Raw genomic sequence first — 16,899 nt, forward strand, 5'->3', positions numbered from 1 at the left:
AAAGATTTCCTTATAGCCTTGGGTTTTTAAAGGGCCCCTAAAATATCTCAAGGATTTATTATTTTCTTCTTACCAAAAAGAAGAAAACTCTAGACCAGTCAGGCTTTATACATTTTAAAATACTTAGAAAGCTTTGTCAAATAAGAAAATTTTACAAAAATCTCCAAAAGTCTACAATGTTCCAATTATTTATAATTCTAATAATTATTTTAGAATGTTATATTGCAAAATTACATATATTACAAAACACCTAATCATATAAGTCTTTAAAACAATAACTAAACTCTAAACCTAAAAACAAGTGGCTAATACCTTTGCTCATTTACAGCAAGCTATAGCCCAGGCAGGCTCACAAGTAACTCCTAAGAAAGTACAACAATCAGAGCCTTGGCGACCTCAAGTGCTCCAAATTAATTCTCCGAAGCCTGTAGCTCTCAATAATCTCCAACAATTGTTAGGCAGTATCAATTGGCTAAGGCCCACCAGTTTACGCATCTTTTTAACACCCTTAAGGAAAACCCAAATTTAAATTTGTCTCATACTTTATCTCCACAGGATTCTTACAGTCTGTGTGCATTTATTCATTTCATCTACAGTAAATTAGTGAATGAACAAACTTTCTTTGATATCTTCACAAGGCCAAGCAATGGTTGGGTCAGCAACAGTAGGGTTGCTCATCCAAGTCCAAGAGAGCAGACTTTCAGTAAATATGTGTTGGCAAGTTTTCTTGCACAGAGGCCAGAGTTGAAGGAGCTCTTGCAATCAAAGTGACCTTGACAGCATGCTGTCCCTGGGATAAGGGGTGGGGAAACACTCAGGGGTCCATCACATTTTTCTGCCCTATACTCTCTGCTCTAAAAGCCACAGGATTGGGAGTAATCTAGACCTCACAGAGAGTCTGGGCACCCCAAGTTCTTATGTCTGGGCTCAGAGTAGCAAAGACCATCACAGATAGTTGGTTTGTCACTTACCTTTTCCAGTTTGAAGTTTTCTTGAATGACACAGTTTTTATTATTGTTTGAAGGCTTTCTGCAATTGCTGCGGGCAATATCAACACCAATAAAGTATTCCAAACGTCTGTGACCTGTCAATTAGCAATTGTAGCAATTGTGCCTTTTATTCAAAAAGTTGTGTTTTACTTTTAAAAAGGTTTAGCAATCACTAAATCATTGTGCTCACTTTCGTCTTGTCTCTGTACCTGTTATACATTCTTTCTCCTGTGATGCCCACTGCCTGGATTCCTTTGCAAACTAATGCTGGTTATGCAGCCACTACCCAGAGCTGGATACTCAGGGAAAAGGCTCCTTTCCAGTGTGGGGCCTCCTGGAAAGCAAGGCCTTCTAATTACATGTTCTATCCCAATGTCCAAGGCATGCTGCGTTCTCAGTGAAGACTTGGAAGAGGAAACAGGTCACTGGAACCATTAGCTCCTCTGGGCCCAAGATGTTATATTTATGTGGGCCAGATGAGAGGTCAGACACCACACACACATTGGACACCCTGATTCTTTTCCTGTACAGACACACCCTGCAGTTTCTGTCATCTGGTTAAATATTCTGCCCCTTGAGGCTTTTCCACACAAAGCCCCTCCTACCACCTCAGCAAACAGTCCTAAAGGGGCCATGCCAAAAGAGTTCATCTTTCTGTTCTCTGTTGAGCGTTTAGTAAGGAGAGCAGCAGTAAGTTTGTAGCAAGGCATTAGTATTTATTGATTTCATTAATGATTGAGTGCAGTGAATATGAAGGCTAACTCATAGTGTTCATTTAAATTTGCTTCCATCTGGTTTTAAAACATCACAGTAGGAGATAAAAAGGCATACTTGCAACTTGGTCCCAGCTTCCCCTGGACTCTGCTTTTTCTATCACATTTCCTCATTGCCATCTCTAAGCCTTGATAAATTTGTATTAAATTTGGTTGTGTTACAAAGAATTAACAAGGGTTATGGTGTGTCTGGGAGAAGCTGGTTAGACAACATCAATAAGTGACCAGCAGAGCTGCCTTTTGGGTTTGGAAATTAAGTTTGTATTTAGAGAACCTCGAAAATACCCTTGAAGGTGAACCTGATGACCAGCAGGAGTTCATGTTAGTCTTAATACTTTGTCACCAATGCTATCTGTCACACACATTCCTAGGGCTTTATACAAATAACTCAGTTAACCTGCACACCAGACCTCTGGGGTAACGCTATCATTCCCATTTTTTTACATAAGGAAACTGAGGCACAGAGGAACTCATAACTATCCATATAACAAGCCAATCCTGGGCTCAAACAGGAATCCTGGTAAGAGAATTTACATCTGTGACCACCATGCTCCCTTCTCTCTTGTTTCTTCCCACTCTGCTCATCCAGCCATAAGAAGGCAGAGAACTGTTATGTGGTGATTCCTGGAAAAGTTGGGGGCACCCAGTTATATGGATACCATGATTGAATCTGTATAACCTCTTTCTAAATTTAAGTAAACCAGAATGTCAGTTTTAAAACCCACATCTAATAACATGGATCCTGAGAGCTCCCTGACCTCATGTTTTTCTGACTTTCCAGTGCTCATAAAGTATATAAAAGTCTTGCCCGTGGCCTACAAGGACCAGCATCATGATCCCTGTTTACTTCCTGGCCAGCCACACTGGATCCTGAGTTTCCAAATGGCTGTGCTCCTTCCCACTGGCAGTCTACTATGCCTCACTGCTCTTTCCCACCCCCATGCACCCCAAATCTTCCCTTCTCCCCTCCTATAGCAGATGTTATGAGGGGTGCCCCATGTCCCATGCTGTTCCTGACATAGTACCACTTCCTGGTGCTCCCTGCCACAAACAGGAGCTAAGGACTCCCTCCCAGAGTAGCTCTTGGCCAATGTTGGATAAGAGTTGGTGGATAAGTGGTCTTCACTTCCATTAAATAAATGTATTAAAAGAAAGACTATAAGAAGAGGCACTTTATTAGCCTATACATTGGATAGTATGTCTCGTGTCTCTCTTCAACACCACATTCCATGTTACATAGATAGATTGAAATGCTCCCTGTGGCATTATTGCAGAATATTCATGGTGCTTAATCTTTCTCCCAAGAACCTTAGCAAATACAAATTCTGTACATTTGATTTGCAGTTATAGGTTTAAATGAGTTAATATATGTAAACTACTTAGAATAACAGTCTAAGCAAGTATATAAAATGCACTGATATTACAGTAACATGTAAGTGTATATGTGCTTGAGCACTCACATATTTAGGATTTTTATGTATCAGTGTTTTTCTCACATGACCAGTCTTTCAAACTGACCACCATATGCAAATATGCATATTGAGAGAGAACACCTTTACCTGAAGCTGGACTCGCACTATCTTGACCACCTGGAAGATATATTTATCCTCACTCTCTTTGTTGTACTCTTGCATGGCAAACCACAAACACTGCTTCATGTTGGCATTTGAGGCATCAATAACTTTTAATTCCCTTAACACCTTGACCTTATTCTTGTCTGGGTCTGTGCTGGCCACCAGGGCCACCAGAAGGGTGAGCAGGAGCAAGCAGAGTCTTGTCATGGTCCATCTATACAGGGGCACAGGTGACCCTCTTTGTCCTCTCAGGGCCGGAGTTGCAGGTGAGATGGGGTGGCCTCAGCTGCCACTATAGTTTCAAAGAGATTACCACAACAGTATCAGCCTATTCAACACAGAGCCATTAGGGTCACATGTAGGGTTACCCCATCCTGCATTGAAACCCACCCACAAGAAGCCACGAGGAGTCTCTGTACCAGGCATCCCCCTTATTCTGGGTATGTTCAGCAGTTTCAGGGAGAGTACTTAGCCCAGATGCACCAACACCTAACCTACTCTGTATGCCTCACTGCCCACTCCTGCTTCTGCATCCTCAGGCCTATAAAATGTGACTGTTAAAGTTATGCTGCCCTGAGGGTTACTGGCTCTGGCCTTCTGTGAACTTTACAACCTGCCCCACTGCTAGCTGCTCCTTCCTCCTTGTGGAATCAGTCTCTGACTCAGGTATCAGCCAGTGGTTCTCCTGAGTCTTTGGCACACTCAGCTCACACTCTGGTCCAGGGCCTCCCTCACTTTTGATATCTGGTCTCTTTTTACCTTCTGTGCCCACACCCCTGCAAGGAGGTCACATTTTGTGATGTAATTCAGCACCTGTGACCCTGCCTCAGAGAAGGTACCTCTAACCTTCTGGTCACTGACCTTCAGTCCAGACAGGCCCCTCCTGCTTCTGCCCTCAGAGTGGAGCCCCTCAAAGGTTTCCTGATCACTTGTGCTGTGACTCTGGCTTGCTAAATGCCTGGCCTTTGGACTTGCTCTGGTCCAAAAGCACCTCTCTCCGCTGTCCTTCCAGAGAGCAGGTCATACAGCCCACCCTGCAGGGCTCATGCACTCCCTGGGCTCTCATAAATTCTGTTTCTCTGTGAAAATCCCAAATTAGTCTCCATCAAATTACAGGAATGGCAGAGAGGTGGGTATTGGTCCCAGGGTGCAAAGAGCAATGGGCTCTTGACCATGATGAGTAGGGACAGTGTGTAGGATACAACAGACAGGCATGAATCTGCAGACTGTGAACACACTGTATTGTGTTTAATCTCTGCCCCTGGATGGATGTTTTGATTGTTTTTCATATTTAACTGCTACAGACAATGGACAGTGGACAATACTTTTCCAATAGTATGAAAAATTACATAAAATTTCTGTACAATAATACTAGATAGAGAATTGATGCCAAAAGTTTACACAAATTTAAATTTAGTATGTATTGCCAAATTGATAGTTACTAGTAATGTATTCATAATTTTCAAATCTTGCTGCATATTAAAAATAAGTGAGTTTTTTTCAAACCTCAGGCCATTCTCACTAATAAATCAGTCTCTGGGAGAGAGGGTCCAAAAGTCAGTACCTTTAAAAATTATCTGTTCCAATGCATGGCCAAATTTGAGAACCAGTGTATTGCATCTGTGTTTCTTCAATATTAATATGAACCCGAATCACCTGGAATCTTGTTAAAATGCAGGTTCTGATTCAGTGTGTCTGAGGCAGAGCATGAGATGCTCATTTTTTTAATGATTAAATGTTCATTTGGGGTTGTTCATTTTATAACCTACTGTTTAAAATAAAAAATTTAAAGGGGGGGTAAGTAGGGGAAGGATCTAGTCAAGGAACTATTATAAATGATCCATGGACATGGACAACAGGGTGAGGATTGACTGTGGGAGAAGGGGTGGGCTGGGTAGGGGGGAAGCAATGGGGGAAAAAGTGGGAAAACTATAATAGAAAAACAATAAAAGAATGTTTTAATTGGGCAGAGAAGGAGTTGTCAGTGACAAATGACCATCAAAAACACCTCTAAAGTTAAAAAATCGTGTATAGTATTTAAACTTACAGGCATTTAACTTAGGCACAACTATTTAAGTCTAAATTTATAATTCTTGAATTTCACCAATCAAAAAATAAAATAAAACTTTTACTGTGAAAGAGTTTTAGATTTACAGGAAATTTGTAAAGATCGTATAAAACAGTTCATATAAACTCTTCACCCAATTTCTTGTACTGTAACATCTTACTCAGCACCATGGAAACTTGTTAAAAATAAGAAATTCACATTGGTACAATGCTATTAACTTACAGATTTTCTTTAGGTTTCATTAGCTTTTTATTCATACCCTTCCTTTGTCCCAGGATCCAATCTAGAATACATTACATTGCATTTAGCAACTTTTTATTAAAAATGGTGACATCCACTTAATATCTGTATTTTTCTCGTTTGATATAAATTATTTCCTGTTTTCTTTTTTCTTTTTTTGGTTTAAAAAAATTATCTGTTAGTGATGATGTAACTAGAAAGCAAATACACAAGCTCTGACTTAGAAATACTTAGTGAAGGCTTCATTTATCAAGTGCTGACTGTGCTCTAATCACTGCTGAGTGCTTTGCACCTATCATGGCATTTCAAACTTACAACAAATAGCATATTAAATATTACTTTCACTTTAGCTAAGGAAACAAAGACTTAGAAATGTGTTACTCACCCAAGTTTCAGTTCTGGATTACCCTAAGCCAAGGCTAAGAATGCCAATTGTGCATCACCCATTGAACTGCAACTCGGACCACAATTTGTCAATATTTGCTTCTCCATATCTGTGCCTTAGGCCTAGTAATTGTTTCATAATTAGATAGAAAGACAATTGTTTCATTCGTTTTCATTATTTATTTATTTATTTATTTATTTATTTTTGGTAATTACTTAAACATTTATTTTTTTATTATTATTGATTATATTGTTACAACAGTTCCAATTTTCTACCCCTTGCTCCCCTCCACCCAGCACCCCCCTCCCCCAGGAATCCCCCCCAAGTCCATACCCCTGGTTCGTAAAAATTAACTATCCCCCCCCTCTCAAATATAAGGACGCTTTGTAATCTTGTAATGGACAATGGGCGAAGGTCTCAAGCTCCTCTAGCTGCTTCAAGCTGGACATGGTCGTCGTCCTACCTACCCTTGGGTCCAGAAAACCCTAATAAGACTGGGAGTATGGAGGGGAGGTTGGCCTTCCCACATGGGGAAGGATCGTGCAGACTCCAGGTCAGTTGGCTGTCTCCAGTCAACGGCGCGCTTGGTTTAACAGGCTGGTGTCCTTGTTGTGTTCTGGGGGCAACAGATTTGGCGAAAAGGGTTAAAAGACATCATTCACTCCATAACTACTAAATGACAAAAGGCAGGGATTAATTTTTCAATGTTCCATATTAGGAAAAACAAAAAGAAAAGAAAAAAAGGGGGGCTTCTTTGGAGGCAGGTGTGCTAGGCACATCTCACCTGTCCAAAACCCTTTTGCCCATTATACTTAGTTTGGGCTGAGGTAAATAGTTTAGATTTTCCCCCCCTCAGACCTCTGGGCCTTTTCTGTCCAAGCCATTAGGATAGAAAAGAGAAACCAGTTTTAAAGTGAAGCCCACAGACCACCCCATTCTTCCCCAACCCAGCCATTTAGTTCAGCCAAACCGTTGAGTCTCAGGAGGCTGCACTGCAGACAGGATTAAGTGAGGCTTATGCGTACAGACAATCACTCAGATAATGCGATGATAGGCTTATGTCCTTTGAAAACAGAAAACACGTGTTAATTTATGTAACATAACCCAAAAACAAGTCTCTAAATCTGTAACACTGTCTTATTGGGAAGACATCCAGTTGCAAGGCACTTGAAATTCTATTTGCCTGCAACTTGAATATCTTTGATGATATCACAGACATGGTTTAACTTTCAAGTGAAACCATATTTTAAATGAGAAGAAACTTTTAAGACGGTTAGTTGCCCTATTTTATAATCTACTACTGATCATTGTGATTTTTTTGAATAATAATTTTTCTCCCTAAGGTTACCCTCCCTGTCTTTAAAGGGACTACATTAAGTCCATTTTTAATTTATCCTGTTCGTTTGCATAGACATAACAAGAGCAGCAAATGATCACTTATGATCTTTAGTTCTGCTTTGCTGGAACGTACCCAAGGATTATTTAGGGTGACCCTCAGTCTGTTCTTCCGGGCCCAGAAGCTGAGCCACATATCTGGCATTCATTCTTGCCTGTACACACCTGTTTTTTCCAAGTCTTTCTGGTTTTTCATTGTGTCTTAAGGTCCCTTCTAGCCATCTCTCAGGAAAACAACCTTCGTTCCTTCCCCGGAAAGATTGCTGTGAACTGCACAACCAACCATGGTACCAGGCCTTTTATCTCACAGGCTTTTATTACCTTTGAAAGTCATTCCCTGTTCCTCAGGGCTTTTTGGTAACATTCTGAGCCCAAGTATGTTTCCTTTAGACTTGACATTCCAGTCAAAGATTTGGTCCAAAAAAAAAGGAACCTCTATTGACAACTGGTCTTATTAGTTCTATGCAAAGAAACTTATGTCATTACTTACTTGTTTAGAATGCCAAACTCTGGAGGGATCAATTAGGGAGAAAAATATACAACGTGAAGGAAAATCTTTGTCCTAATATTCACTGAACTGGCATTTCCATTCTTCATATTTTCATTTTTCCCCCACTAAAGAAATTTTTTGTTTGTTTGTTTTTCCATTACAGTTGTATCACTTTTTTACCCCTCTTGCTTCTCTGCACTCTGTCCCTCCCTTCCCCCACATTTAGTCTCCACTCAGTTACCCATGTCCGTGGGTCATTCATATATATATATATTTTTTTTTTTACTTGACCCTTCCCCTTCTTACACCCTTCTCTTCCTCCTCCCCTCCCCCCTTGTTACTGTTAGTCTACTTCTTGTTTACATACCTCTGGTTCAATTTTGCTCATTTGTTTGTGTTGTTCATTAGTTTCCTGTAATAGGTGACAGCATAGGGTATTTTTCTTTTGTTGCCTGGCTTATTTCACTAAGCATAATTTTCTCTAGTTCCATCCATGTTGTTGCAAATGGTAGAAGTTCCTTCTTTCTTTCTGCTACATAGAATTCCATTGTGTAAATGTACCACAGTTTTTTGATCCACTCATCTACAGAAGGGCATTTAGGTTGTTTTCAGCACTTGGCTATTGTAAATAGTGCTGCTATGAACATTGGAGTGCATAGGTTCTTTTGTATTGGTGTTTCAGGATTTTTTGGATATAATCCTAGCAATGGAATTGCTGGTTCAAAAGGCAGTTCCATTTTTAGTTTCTTGAGGAAATTCCAAACTCTTTTGCACAGTGGCTGCACCAGTCTGCATTCCCACCAGCAATGCACTAGGGTTCCCGTTTCTCCGCATCCTCTCCAGCACAAGTTGTTTGTTGATTTGTTGATGATGGCCATTCTGACTGGTGTGAGGTGGTATCTCATTGTGGTTTGTATTTGCATCTCTCTGATGGCTAGTGATGTTGAGCATACTTTCATATGTCTATGGGCCCTCTGTATGTCTTCTTTGGAGAAGTGTTTGTTCACGTCTTTTGTCTATTTTTTAATTGGGTTGTCTGTCTTCTTGGTGTTGAGTCGTATGAGTTCTTTATATATTTTGGATATCAATCCCTTGTCTGAGATGTCATTGGCGAATATGTTTTCCCATATGGTTGGTTTCCTTTGCATCTTGCTGATGTTTTCTTTAGCTGAGCAGAAACTTTTTAGTTTGATGTAGTCCCATTTGTTTATTCTTTCCTTTATTTCCCTTGCCTTAGGAGATATATCAGTGAAAATGTTGCTACATGGGATATCTGAAATTTTCCTGCCTATCTTTTCCTCTAGGACTTTTATGGTATCACGGCTTACATTTAAGTCTTTGATCCATTTTGAGTTTATTCTGGTGTATGCTGTGAGCTGGTGGTCTAGTTTCATTTTTTTGCATGTCCCTGTCCAGTTCTCCCAACACCATTTGTTGAAGAGGCTCTTTTCACTCCATTTGATGTTCTTTCCCCCTTTGTCAAATATTAGTTGACCATATGAACCTGGGTTTATTTCTGGGCTCTCTATTCTGTTCCATTGATCTATATGTCTGTTTTTATGCCAGTACCAGACTGTTTTGATTACCGTGGCCTTGTAGTATAGTTTTATATCAGGTATTGTGATTCCTCCTACTGTGTTCTTCCTCAAAATTGCTGTGGCTATTCCGGCTCTTTTTTGGTTCCATATAAATTTTTGAAGTATTTGTTCTAGGTCTGTGAAATATGTTGCTGGTATTTTAATAGGGATTGCATTGAATCTATAAATTGCTTTGGGTAGGATGGACATTTTAATGATGTTGATTCTTCCCATCCATGAGCATGGTATATGTTTCCATTTATTTGTATCTTCTTTAATTTCTTTCTTCAGTATTATGTAGTTTTGTGTGTACAGGTCTTTTTTTTTTTTTTTTTTAATGTTTTTTATTGATTATATTGTTACAACAGTTCCAATTTTCTCCCCCTTGTTCCCCTCCCCCCAGCACCCCCCTCCCCCAGCGATCCCCCCCAAGTCCATACCCCTGGTTCGTAAAAATTAACTATCCCCCCCCCCTCAAATATTAGGACCCTTTGTAATCTTGTAAAGGACAATGGGCGAAGGTCTCAAGCTCCTCTAGCTGCTTCAAGCTGGACATGGTCGTCGTCCTACCTACCCTTGGGTCCAGAAAACCCTAATATGAGTGGGGGTGTGGAGGGGAGGGTGGCCTTCCCACATGGGGAAGGATCGTGCAGACTCCAGGTCAGTTGGCTGCCTCCGGTCAACGGCGTGCTTGGTTCAACAGGCTGGTGTCCTTGTTGTGTTCTGAGGGCAACAGATTTGGTGAAAAGTGTTAAAAGACATCATTCAATCCATAACTACTAGATGACAAAAGGCAGGGATTAATTTTTCAATGTTCCATATTAGGGAAAAAAAAAGTTTCTTTGTAAGAAGGTGTGCTAGGCACATCTCGCCTGTCCAAAACCCTTTTGTCCATTATACTTAGTTTGAGCTGAGGTAAATAGTTTAGGTTTTCCCCCATCTCAGACCTCTGGGCCCTTTCTGTCCAAGCCATTAGGATAGAAAAGAGAAACCCGTTTTAAAGTGAAGCCCACAGACCACCCCATTCTTCCCCAACCCAGCCATTTAGTTCAGCCAAACCGTTGAGTCTCAGGAGGCTGCACTGCAGACAGGATTAAGTGAGGCTTATGCGTACAGACAATCACTCAGATAATGCGATGATAGGCTTATGTCCTTTGAAAACAGAAAACACGTGTTAATTTATGTAACATAACCCAAAAACAAGTCTCTAAATCTGTAACACTGTCTTATTGGGAAGACATCCAGTTGCAAGGCACTTGAAATTCTATTTGCCTGCAACTTGAATATCTTTGATGATATCACAGACATGGTTTAACTTTCAAGTGAAACCATATTTTAAATGAGAAGAAACTTTTAAGACGGTTAGTTGCCCTATTTTATAATCTACTACTGATCATTGTGATTTTTTTGAATAATAATTTTTCTCCCTAAGGTTACCCTCCCTGTCTTTAAAGGGACTACATTAAGTCCATTTTTAATTTATCCTGTTCGTTTGCATAGACATAACAAGAGCAGCAAATGATCACTTATGATCTTTAGTTCTGCTTTGCTGGAACGTACCCAAGGATTATTTAGGGTGACCCTCAGTCTGTTCTTCCGGGCCCAGAAGCTGAGCCACATATCTGGCATTCATTCTTGCCTGTACACACCTGTTTTTTCCAAGTCTTTCTGGTTTTTCATTGTGTCTTAAGGTCCCTTCTAGCCATCTCTCAGGAAAACAACCTTCGTTCCTTCCCCGGAAAGATTGCTGTGAACTGCACAACCAACCATGGTACCAGGCCTTTTATCTCACAGGCTTTTATTACCTTTGAAAGTCATTCCCTGTTCCTCAGGGCTTTTTGGTAACATTCTGAGCCCAAGTATGTTTCCTTTAGACTTGACATTCCAGTCAAAGATTTGGTCCAAAAAAAAAGGAACCTCTATTGACAACTGGTCTTATTAGTTCTATGCAAAGAAACTTATGTCATTACTTACTTGTTTAGAATGCCAAACTCTGGAGGGATCAATTAGGGAGAAAAATATACAACGTGAAGGAAAATCTTTGTCCTAATATTCACTGAACTGGCATTTCCATTCTTCATATTTTCATTTTTCCCCCACTAAAGAAATTTTTTGTTTGTTTGTTTTTCCATTACAGTTGTATCACTTTTTTACCCCTCTTGCTTCTCTGCACTCTGTCCCTCCCTTCCCCCACATTTAGTCTCCACTCAGTTACCCATGTCCGTGGGTCATTCATATATATATATATTTTTTTTTTTACTTGACCCTTCCCCTTCTTACACCCTTCTCTTCCTCCTCCCCTCCCCCCTTGTTACTGTTAGTCTACTTCTTGTTTACATACCTCTGGTTCAATTTTGCTCATTTGTTTGTGTTGTTCATTAGTTTCCTGTAATAGGTGACAGCATAGGGTATTTTTCTTTTGTTGCCTGGCTTATTTCACTAAGCATAATTTTCTCTAGTTCCATCCATGTTGTTGCAAATGGTAGAAGTTCCTTCTTTCTTTCTGCTACATAGAATTCCATTGTGTAAATGTACCACAGTTTTTTGATCCACTCATCTACAGAAGGGCATTTAGGTTGTTTTCAGCACTTGGCTATTGTAAATAGTGCTGCTATGAACATTGGAGTGCATAGGTTCTTTTGTATTGGTGTTTCAGGATTTTTTGGATATAATCCTAGCAATGGAATTGCTGGTTCAAAAGGCAGTTCCATTTTTAGTTTCTTGAGGAAATTCCAAACTCTTTTGCACAGTGGCTGCACCAGTCTGCATTCCCACCAGCAATGCACTAGGGTTCCCGTTTCTCCGCATCCTCTCCAGCACAAGTTGTTTGTTGATTTGTTGATGATGGCCATTCTGACTGGTGTGAGGTGGTATCTCATTGTGGTTTGTATTTGCATCTCTCTGATGGCTAGTGATGTTGAGCATACTTTCATATGTCTATGGGCCCTCTGTATGTCTTCTTTGGAGAAGTGTTTGTTCACGTCTTTTGTCTATTTTTTAATTGGGTTGTCTGTCTTCTTGGTGTTGAGTCGTATGAGTTCTTTATATATTTTGGATATCAATCCCTTGTCTGAGATGTCATTGGCGAATATGTTTTCCCATATGGTTGGTTTCCTTTGCATCTTGCTGATGTTTTCTTTAGCTGAGCAGAAACTTTTTAGTTTGATGTAGTCCCATTTGTTTATTCTTTCCTTTATTTCCCTTGCCTTAGGAGATATATCAGTGAAAATGTTGCTACATGGGATATCTGAAATTTTCCTGCCTATCTTTTCCTCTAGGACTTTTATGGTATCACGGCTTACATTTAAGTCTTTGATCCATTTTGAGTTTATTCTGGTGTATGCTGTGAGCTGGTGGTCTAGTTTCATTTTTTTGCATGTCCCTGTCCAGTTCTCCCAACACCATTTGTTGAAGAGGCTCTTTTCACTCCATTTGATGTTCTTTCCCCCTTTGTCAAATATTAGTTGACCATATGAACCTGGGTTTATTTCTGGGCTCTCTATTCTGTTCCATTGATCTATATGTCTGTTTTTATGCCAGTACCAGACTGTTTTGATTACCGTGGCCTTGTAGTATAGTTTTATATCAGGTATTGTGATTCCTCCTACTGTGTTCTTCCTCAAAATTGCTGTGGCTATTCCGGCTCTTTTTTGGTTCCATATAAATTTTTGAAGTATTTGTTCTAGGTCTGTGAAATATGTTGCTGGTATTTTAATAGGGATTGCATTGAATCTATAAATTGCTTTGGGTAGGATGGACATTTTAATGATGTTGATTCTTCCCATCCATGAGCATGGTATATGTTTCCATTTATTTGTATCTTCTTTAATTTCTTTCTTCAGTATTATGTAGTTTTGTGTGTACAGGTCTTTTTTTTTTTTTTTTTTAATGTTTTTTATTGATTATATTGTTACAACAGTTCCAATTTTCTCCCCCTTGTTCCCCTCCCCCGAGCACCCCCCTCCCCCAGCGATCCCCCCCAAGTCCATACCCCTGGTTCGTAAAAATTAACTATCCCCCCCCCTCTCAAATATTAGGACCCTTTGTAATCTTGTAAAGGACAATGGGCGAAGGTCTCAAGCTCCTCTAGCTGCTTCAAGCTGGACATGGTCGTCGTCCTACCTACCCTTGGGTCCAGAAAACCCTAATATGAGTGGGGGTGTGGAGGGGAGGGTGGCCTTCCCACATGGGGAAGGATCGTGCAGACTCCAGGTCAGTTGGCTGCCTCCGGTCAACGGCGTGCTTGGTTCAACAGGCTGGTGTCCTTGTTGTGTTCTGAGGGCAACAGATTTGGTGAAAAGTGTTAAAAGACATCATTCAATCCATAACTACTAGATGACAAAAGGCAGGGATTAATTTTTCAATGTTCCATATTAGGGAAAAAAAAAGTTTCTTTGTAAGAAGGTGTGCTAGGCACATCTCGCCTGTCCAAAACCCTTTTGTCCATTATACTTAGTTTGAGCTGAGGTAAATAGTTTAGGTTTTCCCCCATCTCAGACCTCTGGGCCCTTTCTGTCCAAGCCATTAGGATAGAAAAGAGAAACCCGTTTTAAAGTGAAGCCCACAGACCACCCCATTCTTCCCCAACCCAGCCATTTAGTTCAGCCAAACCGTTGAGTCTCAGGAGGCAGCGCTGCAGAGAGGATTAAGTGAGGCTTATGCGTACAGATAATCACTCAGGTAATGCGATCATAGGCTTATGTCCTTTGAAAACAAAAAACACGTGTTAATTTAGGTAACATTACCTGCAAACAAGTCTCTAAATCTGGAGAAGAAACTTTTAAGACGGTTAGTTGCCCTGTTTTATACTCTACTACTGATCATTGTGATTTTCCTTGAATAATAATCTTTCTCCCTAAGGTTACCCTCCTTGTCTTTAAAGGGACTACATTAAGTCCATTTTTAATTTATCCTGTTCGTTTGCATAAACATAACAAGAGCAGCAAATGATCACTTATGATCTTTAGTTCTGCTTTGCTGGAACTTACCCAAGGAATATTTGGGGTGACCTTCAGTCTGTTCTTCAGGGCACAGAAGCTGTGCCACATATCTGGTATTCATCCTTGCCTGTACACACCTGTTTTTTCCAAGTCTTTCTGGTCTTTCCTTGTGCCTTAAGGTCCCTTCTAGCCATCTTTCAGGAAAACAACCTTCGTTCCTTCCCTGGAAAGATTGCTGTGGACCGCACAACCAACCATGGTACCAGGCCTTTTATCTCACGGGCTTTTATTACGTTTGAAAGTCATTCCCAGTTCCTCAGGGCTTTCTGGTAACAATCTGAGCCCAAGTATGTTTCCTTTAGGCTTGACATTCCAGTCAAAGACTTGGTCAAAAAAAAAAAAAAAAAAAAAAAAAGAACCTCTGTTGACAACTGGTCTTATTAGTTCTATGCAAAGGAACTTATGTCATTACTTACTTGTTTAGAATGCCAAACTCTGGAGGGATCAAATAGGGAGAAAAATATACAACGTGAAGGAAAATCTTTGTCCTAATATTCACTGAACTGGCATTTCCATTCTTCATATTTTCATTTTTCCCCCACTAAAAAATTTTGATTTGTTTTTCCATTACAGTTGTCTCACTTTTTTAGCCCTCTTGTTTCCCTGCACCCTGTCCCTCCCCTCCCCCACATTTAGTCCCCATTCAGTTGCACCTGTCTGTGGGTCATTCATATATATATATATTTTTTAACTTGACCCATCCCCTTACACCTTTCTTTTCCTCCCCCCCGCCCCCCTTGTTACTGTTAGTCTACTTCTTGTTTACATACCTCTGGTTCAATTTTGCTCATTTGTTTGTGTTGTTCATTAGTTTCCTGTAATAGGTGACAGCATAACGTATTTTTCTTTTGTTGCCTGGCTTATTTCACTAAGCATAATTTTCTCTAGTTCCATCCATGTTGTTGCAAATGGTAGAAGTTCCTTCTTTCTTTCTGCTACATAGAATTCCATTGTGTAAATGTACCACAGTTTTTTGATCCACTCATCTACAGATGGGCACTTAGGTTGTTTCCAGCTCTTGGTTATTGTAGATAGTGCTGCTATGAACATTGGAGTGCATAGGTTCTTTTGAATTGGTGTTTCGGGATTTCTTGGATATAATCCTAGCAATGGAATTGCTGGTTCAAAAGGCAGTTCCATTTTTAGTTTTTTAAGGAAATTCCAAACTGTTTTCCACAGTGGCTGCACCAATCTGCATTCCCACCAGCAATGCACCAGGGTTCCCGTTTCTCCGCATCCTCTCCAGCACAAGTTGTTTGTTGATTTGTTGATGATTGCCATTTTGACTGGTGTGAGGTGGTATCTCATTGTGGTTTTAATTTGCATCTCTCTGATGGCTAGTGATGTTGAGCATACTTTCATATGTCTATGGGCCCTCTGTATGTCTTCTTTGGAGAAGTGTTTGTTCAGGTCCTTTGCCCATTTTTTAATTGGGTTGTCTGTCTTCTTGGTGTTGAGTCGTATGAGTTCTTTATATATTTTGGAGATCAATCCTTTGTCTGAGATGTCATTGGCGAATATATTTTCCCATATGGTTGGTTTCCTTTGCATCTTGCTGATGTTTTCTTTAGCTGAGCAGAAACTTTTTAGTTTGATGTAGTCCCATTTGTTTATTCTTTCCTTTATTTCCCTTGCCTTAGGAGATATATCAGTGAAAATGTTGCTACGTGGGATATCTGAAATTTTCCTGCCTATTTTTTCCTCTAGGACTTTTATGGTGTCACGGCTTACATTTAAGTCTTTGATCCATTTTGAGTTTATTCTGGTGTATGGTGTGAGCTGGTGGTCTAGTTTCATTTTTTTGCATGTCCCTGTCCAGTTCTCCCAACACCATTTGTTGAAGAGGCTCTTTTCATTCCATTTGATGTTCTTTCCCCCTTTGTCAAATATTAGTTGACCATATGAACCTGGGCTTATTTCTGGGCTCTCTATCCTGTTCCATTGATCTATATGTCTGTTTTTATGCCAGTACCAGACTGTTTTGATTACCGTGGCCTTGTAGTATAGTTTGATATCGGGTATTGTGATTCCTCCTACTGTGTTCTTTCTCAAAATTGTTGTGGCTATTCGGGCTCTTTTTTGGTTCCATATAAATTTTTGAAGTATTTGTTCTAGGTCTGCGAGATATGTTGCTGGTATTTTAATAGGGATTGCATTGAATCTATAAATTGCTTTGGGTAGTATGGACATTTTAATGATGTTGATTCTTCCCATCCATGAGCATGGTATACGCTTCCATTTATTTGTATCTTCTTTAATTTCTTTCTTCAGTGTTATGTAGTTTTCTGTGTACAGGTCTTTTACCTCTTTGGTTAAGTTTATTCCTAGGTATTTTATTTTTCTTGTTGCTATGGTAAATGGGATTTTTCTTTCAGTTTCTATCTCTGAGTTTTTATTGTTGGTGTATA

General features: G+C 40.0%; 1 protein-coding gene across 1 annotated transcript; it reads right to left on the minus strand.

Annotated features, from left to right (window-relative positions):
- Positions 1–700: 700 nt before the first annotated feature.
- Positions 701–3,543, minus strand: CST8 (cystatin 8). The gene is made up of 3 exons (XM_090285017.1): positions 3,314–3,543; positions 972–1,077; positions 701–790 (listed from the first exon to the last, which is right to left on the minus strand). The coding sequence occupies exons 1-3, from the start codon at positions 3,541–3,543 to the stop codon at positions 701–703; spliced, it is 426 nt and encodes a 141-aa protein (XP_090141143.1).
- Positions 3,544–16,899: the final 13,356 nt, after the last annotated feature.

This window comes from Furipterus horrens, unplaced genomic scaffold (assembly GCF_987537825.1).
Source record: "Furipterus horrens unplaced genomic scaffold, mFurHor1.1.pri manual_scaffold_8, whole genome shotgun sequence".
Lineage (NCBI taxonomy): Eukaryota > Metazoa > Chordata > Mammalia > Chiroptera > Furipteridae > Furipterus > Furipterus horrens.

What these genes read in the sequence shown, in the direction of transcription:
- CST8 (XM_090285017.1), bottom strand. Translation starts at nt 3,543, where the DNA reads ATGACAAGACTCTGCTTGCTCCTGCTCACCCTTCTGGTGGCCCTGGTG. An exon ending in GTCCAGCTTCAGGTAAAGGT is followed by an intron (nt 1,078 to 3,313) that starts GTTCTCTCTCAA and finishes GACAGGTCACAG; the next exon opens with ACGTTTGGAATACTTTATTG. An exon ending in AAAACTTCAAACTGGAAAAG is followed by an intron (nt 791 to 971) that starts GTAAGTGACAAA and finishes CCCTTATCCCAG; the next exon opens with GGACAGCATGCTGTCAAGGT.